Here is an 8,840-nt window from a genome sequence, read left to right on the forward strand (position 1 = left end):
GGACATGCTAAACGGTGAGTGATCCCAAGCAACTGAAAGAAGGAGTTGAGGTTGCGATACTCGCCACCCCAGTGCGACTGAACATGAACAATTTTGTGCTTGAGAAGGCGTTCAACATGTTTTTGGAACTGAACAAAAATGTCAAACACATCAGATTTACGTTTGATAAGATAAAGCGAGGTAAAGCGGCTGTAAGCATCAACAAAACTGATATAGTAATTATGACCACTAACAGAAGTCTGAGCAGGACCCCATACATCTGAAAACACAAGTTCTAAAGGATGTTTCACCTCACGACTGGACTCCGAAAAAGGAAGTTGATGACTCTTCCCCTGCTGACAAGCATCACACACTGCTACATCTTTATTACTAGACACACTAGGAAGCTCATGACGACGCAAAACATGCCGGCCAATAGGTGTGGCCGGGTGACCAAGACGAGCATGCCACTGTGACGGAGATACCGAACTCCACTGAAGACGCGAGCGACGCCAGGATGCTCCAGACGATAGAGACCTTGGCAGAGCCGCCCACTAAGAAGAATGTCCCTCGTGCCCCGATCCTTAATAAAAAGATCAAAAGGATGAAATTCACAAAGCACATTATTATCACGAGTGAGTTTAGGAACTGAAAGAAGATTACGTGTCACAGATGGAACTCGAAGAACATTGCGAAGTTGAAGACTCCTATTGGCATGTCTAGTGAGAAGTGATGCTTGACCAATATGAGAGATGTGCATACCTGCTCCATTGGCGGTGTGGATCTTGTCGGAGCCATGGTAGGGTTCGCGAGTGTGAAGCTTCCCCATCTCACTGGTCAGGTGCTCTGTCGCCCCAGAGTCCATGTACCAGTGGGGATCAATGGAGTAGGATTGAGTGTGTCCCTGTGGCTTCTGCGGCGGCGGACGATCAGCCATGGCGACCTGACGAGCAAAGTTGCGTGTATCCTTCCCGTCATTGCCGAGACCAAGAAAACCCCGCTGGAAGCGCTTGTGACACTTCGAGGCACAGTGCCCATCGCGACCACAAAGCTGGCACACACGTGGACCGCCAGCCCATGGTAGCGTCGCAGTAGGAGGAGGGGCCGAGGCGGGTGGTGGTGACTGCCCCGAAGGAGCCCTGGATGAAGCAGAGGAGCGACCACCCTTGGTGGCGGTGTTTGCCGAGAGGGCGCCGTTGCCCCTGGATCGGCGCGTCTCGACTCGTTGCTCAGTAAGCAGGAGGCGTGAAAAGACCTCGTGTGCTGGCATGGGCGTGGAGTTGCCCCTCTCATTGATGATCTCGACTAGGGCGTCATACTCCTCATCAAGACCATTGACAATAAACGAGTTGAACTCGGAGTCGGTGAGGGGCTGTCCAATGGAGGCCAGCGTGTCGGCGAGACTCTTGACTTTGTTGTAGAACTCAGTGGCGGTGGAGTCAAGCTTCTGACACTCCCCAAGTTAGCGACGGAGCCCAGATACACGAGCCTGCGACTGTGCCGCAAACGAGCGCTCAAGAATAGTCCATGCCTCGTGGGACGTCTTGGTGAAGACAACAAGCCCAGCAACGGCCGGAGAGAGCGACCCCTGGATGGAGGAGAGGTTCGCCTGAGCCTGCCCTGTCCAGACACGGTGAGCCGGATTATAGACCGGACCGTGCACGCTGTCAACCAGCGCAGGAGGGCAAGGGAGAGAGCCGTCGACATAGCCAAGCAGATAGTGACTCCCAAGAAGCGGAAGAACCTGCGCGCGCCAGAAGATGTAATTGTCCGACGACAACTTGATGGTGATGAGATGGCCGAAGTGAAACGGCGGCGGCGGCTGCGATCCCATCGAGGAGACTGGCTGAGGTGAGACCACCGTGGAGACAGTCAGAGGGGCAGCCGGCGCGGTGACAGAGGGCGTGATGGCCGCGGTTGACGCCGCGAAGCCTGCCAGCGCGACGTCCTCCGCCACCAGCGGCGCAGTGGCCGAGGGCGCGACAGCCGCGGTTGACGGGGCGGCGGCGGTGTGGGCCACAAGCGCCTGCCCGGGCGAAGTAGCAGCCGGCGGGAGCGCGAAGAGGGAGCCGACGCTCCGTGTCCCGATCGGCGCCTGAAGGGAGGCGGCATCCAGCGGCCTCGAGAGAAGTGCCGCGAGGGAGGCCGGCAGAAAACCGGTGGCGGTGGAGCCGGACGCAGCGGCGGACGTCATAGCAGTCGGGCGACGGCGACGGCGGGCGCGGCGGCGGCGGCGGTGGCGGCGGCGGCGGTTTAGGGTTTTTAGGCGGAAGCGGACGTAACCTAGCGTGATACCATGTAAGACAATAGGCTTTGGGGGGAACCAGCACAACCCTCTAGGGATGGCCTATCACATATATATATAATGAGGTGGTATACAACGTTATAATATACACATGTAAATACAGTCTAACATGGCCCTATCGCAAGCGCTTACTTGCCACCACGTCCAAGGCAACAAAGATTATTATCCAGTCGAAACAATTCGTACTACGCTCGTAGAACGAGCAAGCATCTCATTGCTTGCATCCCAAACAAAGCATTCCGGACGACGGACCCATCCACCAAGACTACACTTTCCGGAAGCCAAATTAAGTAGCACGAGTGTCGCAGCTTAATCAAGTTTGGTCAGCATCTTTTCTCCAGTAACAAACAACACGTCCCCATTCAGCCCCGCCTACTCTGACCTCCTCACATGGCACGGGCCCGTCCATCGCCGAGCGTTGACACCCGGGAAGACATGCACAGTCTTAAATAATGTCTGCCTTTCCAATTCCTTTTTCATTGTTTGGTAGCGGACTTGATTGGACTCCACCTATCCTCCTCGAGCATGAATTGGGTTTCAATTGACCTCTCTGCCTTGCAAAACATGGCAATGTTTCCATGGGCAATATAGAAAGCTCGATGATGATGATGATAAATATTACAGATAACCAAATGGATGTTGATTAAGGTCGAGAATAATCCGGAGGAATGCGTGGATGAATTAAGAAAGCCTTGTCTCCACACCCTCCAACCCCCATCCATCTCGAAAAGAAGAGGCAGGGACAACAACATCTGGGAGGAATCACGCAATGCAAAAGGTCAGGTTCCCACGGGAGGCCCTACAAGGAAAGGAAAGGTAGAGAGACAGCAGTACCGCACGCATTATCTTTGGCAGGCATGGCCTCCGTCAGTCAGTCACACCTCTCGCCATTTTAAAAAAATGGGAGGGGTTCATGTTCAGATCGGTAGATCGGTCGAGCGACAGGAAAATGGGAGAAATCCATGCTCAGATCCGTCGATGAACAGCACGGATCGAAACCACTGCCCAGTGGCAAGCGGTGTAGAGAACACGGATTGATTGGTCCTACTGTAGGCGAGCAAGAATTTACAAATGGCCAATGCGACACATACATTGTCAAAGATCCAACGCAACGCATGGTGTGGCCTACACCAGCATAGTACATCGGCCAACGAAGCAACCAGTGGATCGAGAGCAGAAAGATGGTTTTATTTACAGGTGGAAACAACACGCATGAGGACATGAGGCCGGTCCTGCCTAAAACAATAATATAGTACCTGTCACTCATGTCCGCGACTGCAAGTACGGAGAGAACAAAGGATTGCTCTGGCTTGCAAGCAACGTCCGACCAACCAACCAGCTCCTCGTTTGTCCGGCAGCACACGAGCCGACGAGCGAGCCCGCAAACTCCATGGCACGAGCTCGGAGCATGCACTCGAGGACGACGACATTTGAACAAGCTCATTGCACTTTCATCGACAATCACAGTTCCAAAACGAAGGAGGGGATTCATCCTCTCGTGGCAGTGGCAGTGGCACCAATGTCTAACGCTAATTGAGCAAGCGTGTTTTTTTACATACAAATGGTGGCGGCGATGGAAGGATTGGCTCAGAACTCGGCGGTGTTGCCGCACGACGAGGCCCCGACCTCGCGCTGCCGCCGCCGGAACGACATGAGCCCGTCGGACACGATGCTGCCGCCGCAGTCGTCCCCGTCGCCGCACTCCAGGCTGCTGCCGGTCAGGTCCGCCTCCTCGTCCAGGTCGCCCCGCATGGCGCGCAGCGTCTTCCTCGCCATCTCGCGCCGGACGCCCCCCGGGGTCCCCTCCTCGGCCACGCGGCGGAGCGCCCTGTCCGCGCCGGCCGCGCGCGCCAGGCCGCGGAACCGGAGGCTGCCGCGGCTCAGCGCGTAGATCGCCGCCACGCAGCACTCCTCCAGCTCCGCGAGCGCGGCGCGGGTGGCGTCGTCGTGGGCGGAGAGGAGGATGCCGGACACGGCCGCCACGGCGCCCGCGTCCATCAGCGAGGCGCGGCCCTCCGAGCAGGCGCCCACGTTGCAGATCACCATGAGAGCCAGCCTGCGGATGGGCGTCGGCTCGACGGCGCTGGACGCCACGGTGAGGAGGGCCTTGGATGCCCCCGGGAAGCGGGCCACCTTGGACTGGTTGACGGCGGCGAGCGAGAGGTGGTAGATCGCCATCCCGGCGTCGCGGCGCGCGCGCGGGTGGTGGGCGGGCGAGGTGAGGAGGTCCAGCAGGGGAGGCACCGCGCCCAGCACGCCGATGGCGGCGCGGTTCTCCTCGTTGAGCGCCAGGCCGAAGAGCGCGCCGGCCGCGTGCTCGCGCGCCTCCGGCGCCGAGCCGCTCGAGCGGAGCACCTCGACGAGCGCCGGCACGGCGCCCGCGCGCACGATGCGTACCTTGTTCGCCGGCTCAAGGGAGAGGTTGACCAGCGCCGCCGTCGCGTCGACCCGCGCGGAGGCGTGCCGCGGGATTAGCAGCACACGCCGGAGCGCCGCGAGCAGCCGCGGCGTGCAGAGCGCGAGCCGACGCTCCGCGCTCCCCCGGGTGGCGTCCCGGAGGAGGGCACAAGCGGCCGCCACTTCTACATCTTCGTCCGCGTCCATTACCGTCGCCACCACCTCATCCTCCAACGGGTCAACCGGCAACTCCACCTCCTTGACTGGCTTCACGGCCGCATCCTCCTCCGCGGGTGTGATCTCCGAGGACGACGTGGACGTCGACGTCGACGCGGCGGACGCCGGGGAGGAGTAGGAGGAATTGGACGAGCTCGCCATCGCCGCCCTTCTAGTCCTAACAGACTTGGCCTCGGCCGCGGCTGCCGCGGCCGGAGGCATCGCGCGGAGCACGGCGTCCCGGGCAGCTTCTTTGGACGGCGGCCTTGGCGCCGCGCGGCCGGAGCGTGCGCACCAGGAGCCGATGGCGGCCTTGAGGGCCGAGTTTGGAATCATCGCATCAGAGCCCGAGCCCGCGCCGGGGGGCAAGAAGGAGAGTTCGGCGCAGGCCTGGAGGCAGGCGCGCTCGTACGTCTGGCCGGAGGGCAGGATGACCGGGTCGGCCATGAGCGCGCCGGAGAGCGGGCACACGAACTCCGGCGGCGCGGCCTCCTCCTCCCACTTCCGGTCCGGCTCCGGGTAGGCGGCGGCCGCGGAGCGCGCGGGCGAGTAAGGGGCCGGCGGCAGGGACTTGGAGGAGGGGGAGGAGGGCGCGCTGCGTTGGAAGGGGAACCTCCAGCGCCGCGGACGCGCGGCACCCATGAAACGGGCGGCGCGGCGGCACTATTTAGCGGCGGCGGCGGGGGCGGGGCGGCAGGGGGGAGCTGCTTTTGCGGCCGGGGCGGGCATTTCCCGGGTTTGTTTAGAGAGAATTTTGTGGGTTGCTTTTGGGGTTTGGGTGCTTTGTGGCTTGGCCGGGAGTGAGTGAGGTGGTGTGGATGGTCGTGGTTTTATGCGCCGGGAGAGAGAGAGGGAGGGAGGGAGACGGGACGGGAAACCTTAGCCTGGAAGGGATCGCGCGCGCGTTCGCTCCATATGGGTGCGTGCGCGCGCTGATTGGAGTGGCTCGTGTGATTGCTCGCCTGGGGCATACGGTTGCGGCCGGCGTCCTCGTATACGTTGCGGGTGAGCTCAGAAATCTGGCGAGTCCACTCGTCGAGGGCGTCGTCTTTCCAACTGCTCGAAGGAAGTCAAAACACCGAAGATAGTATTACTTGGAAGAGTGTCGTACTTGGTCAAAACTGTGCTTAATTTCGTTCCAAAGCAAACTTAACCAACAACAACAAAAAAATTACAACCTCAAACAAAAAATTTGCAAACATTCTCAACGCCCAATGCCTGCATCAAAACGCAGCTAAACGTCCGGGCCACATGGACCGGTCAAACGACGCGCATCAAACGTCGATGGACCGGTCCGCACGTCCAAACTCCCATAAGACGGGCATGAATGGAGGTTTGTGTGCACTCCATTCGGACCTCCGGCACACAGGCGTCTTGTTGCCCGTACCAAAGTCGAAAACCCTGTCGAGAGCCTTGCATTTGTCACTCCGTTCATTTGGCCTTACTTTTATGTCCACGTAGTCAGATACCAACGTTGCCGTTGCACCACCTACTCCGCCGCTCCACCCCATCGCCAAGCCGGCTTGCCTATGCCTCCCTTCACCCTTCGCCCCTGCACATTGCCGTCCATGGCGGACATCACGCAGACAAGTGTTCGAACAAATGGCATAGCCAAATTTCCGACTGCGATCGACAAGGTCAAGCTCACTCTGATAGGAGAGTGACGACAGTGACATGTCGGCGACAGTAGTGGTCGTTCAATGATCTCAGAATATCGACAAGGTCAAGATCCTTTGTAATTCCGGTGAATTTGTATACTAGATTTGATCAATTTCACAAGGAAAAAACGACTAAAGCCCCCAACATGACTGCTGCACGAGCCATCCTTGGCTAAAGCGTACAAGCATCAGCAGCATCACCATCGTACAAGCTACGTACAGCAATTTTGTTGGCGTCCATGCATCGACCACGGCGAAGGCCCGCGCAAACATCTCAACTCCCATCTGCGACTTCCCGCTGCCCGCCCCCGCCCCCGCAGAAACGAAGCGAGAATTCGTCGCAGGGCTAGAGCCCGGAGGAGAATCGACCCGACGTGTGAAAGGGAGAGCCGAGTCAAGGCAGCGGCTAGCGACTTGGCGCATAGCGTCAGCGAATCTCGCGCATCAGTAACTACTGAGGTCAGGGTGCTGTCGCCCGGCCCAACCTGTTTTCTCAGACCTGTCTGCTGCTGCTAAACGCGCAGTAGCGATTTGTTTGCATCTGTAATGTGGCTGGACGGGACCGGGTGATTTTTGTTTCTTTGTTTCCTTTCGTCGATGAACAACAGTCCCACTCTGGTCCAGTGTGATTTCTTTGTCTACAACGGGACAACTTCATTTTGGAAGGGGGAAAAAGTACGTAGTACTGTACTCATCAAAGATCTGCCACGTCTCTTTTCTTGAATCATTAACCTACAAAAATCGTTCTACGGTACATTTTGTCTAAATCTCAGGTGCCTGAATTTTTATGATGCGCCAGTCACTTTCTGCTTTGCACGAGGCCGGAGGCAAGGACTGTATGATGTGGGAATTACGTATTGTATTTCTCGAGTGCAAAACGCACGTATATATGATGTATAGGAGTAGGCCACGACCTCAACTATACAAGGTAAATAGGAAGTGAGCCCAATACACAAATATGCACAACACATGTACTCAACACCCCCCCTCCCCCCGGCAGTCAAAGCGGCACCGCGGCTCACGCAAAGCCTGGACCGGAACTCCTCAAATGATGCCATAGGCAAACCCTTGGTCATGATATCTATAAATTGTTGGGAAGTAGGGACGTGTAAAACACGAATATGGCCAAGGGCCACATGTTCCCGAACAAAATGAATATCCAACTCAATATGCTTGGTCCGTCAATGATGCATCGGATTAGCGGAGAGGTAGAGCGCTGAGACGTTGTCGCGGTAGACTATCGTGGCACTTGGCGACAGCGTTGGCCACCGCACGATACTCAGCCTCAGCACTGAAACGAGAGACCGTAGGCTGCGCTTGGACGACCACGAGATAAATGAGGATCCAAGGTAAACACAATAGCCCGAGCTGGAGCGACGAGTGTGAGGGCAGCCCGCCAATCTGCATCGGAGTAGGCGGTGAGAGCGGTGTCGGCGGAGGCATGAAGCGTGACGCCAAGATCCATAGTGCCACAAACATAGCGGAGAATCCGCTTGACAGCAGCCCAGTGAACGTCTCGAGGAGCATGCATATGAAGACACACCTGCTGCACGACATACTGGATCTTCAGTCGAGTCGAAGTGAGGTACTGAAGAGCACCAACAATTGACCGGTAGAAAGCAGCATCCGAAGCAGGAGAACCATCCGTGCCAGAAAGCTTGGCCTTCGTATCAACAGGCGTAGCAGCGGGCTTGCAGTTAAGCATGCCGGCGCGCTCCAGGAGCTCGTGAGCGTACTTCTGCTGATGAAGGAAGAAGCCATCCGGACGGCGCACCACCTCAACACCGAGGAAGTAGTGCAAAGGACCCAAGTCCTTGATGGCGAACTCAACGCGAAGACGAGCCGTGAGCTGATTGAGGAGGTCGACTGTATATGCCGTCACGATGATGTCGTCGACATAGAGCAGCGAGTAGGCCGTGTTAGAGCCCCGATGATAGACGAAAAGCGAGGTGTACGAGCGGGTGGAGCGGAACCCAAGCTGGTGAAGAAACGCCGCGATGCGTTGGTACCAAGCGCGCAGAGCCTGCTTCAGTTCGTACAAGGATCAAGAAAGCAGGCACACGTGGTCGGGAAGTGCCGGGTCAACAAACCCGGTGGGATGCTGGCAGAAGACCTGCTCCTCGAGATGACCATGGAGGAAGGCGTTGGAGACGTCCATCTGGTGCACCGGCCAAGCACGGGAGACAACAAGGTGGAGAACCGTGCGTATCGTGTCGGGCTTGACGATCGGAGCGAAGGTGTTGGTGAAGTCGATGCCAGCATGCTGTCGGAAGCCACGAACGACC

The 8,840-nt window shown here is 57.8% G+C and overlaps 1 protein-coding gene across 1 annotated transcript; it reads right to left on the reverse strand.

Annotated features, from left to right (window-relative positions):
• Nucleotides 1–3,453: 3,453 nt before the first annotated feature.
• LOC123103659 (U-box domain-containing protein 39-like) lies at nucleotides 3,454–6,591 on the reverse strand. Its single transcript, XM_044525307.1, has one exon. It carries the CDS (start codon nucleotides 5,537–5,539, stop codon nucleotides 3,872–3,874), a length of 1,668 nt encoding a protein of 555 aa, XP_044381242.1. The 5' UTR covers nucleotides 5,540–6,591; the 3' UTR covers nucleotides 3,454–3,871.
• Nucleotides 6,592–8,840: the final 2,249 nt, after the last annotated feature.

Source organism: Triticum aestivum, chromosome 5A, assembly GCF_018294505.1.
Source record: "Triticum aestivum cultivar Chinese Spring chromosome 5A, IWGSC CS RefSeq v2.1, whole genome shotgun sequence".
In the NCBI taxonomy this organism is placed as follows: Eukaryota; Viridiplantae; Streptophyta; class Magnoliopsida; order Poales; family Poaceae; genus Triticum; species Triticum aestivum.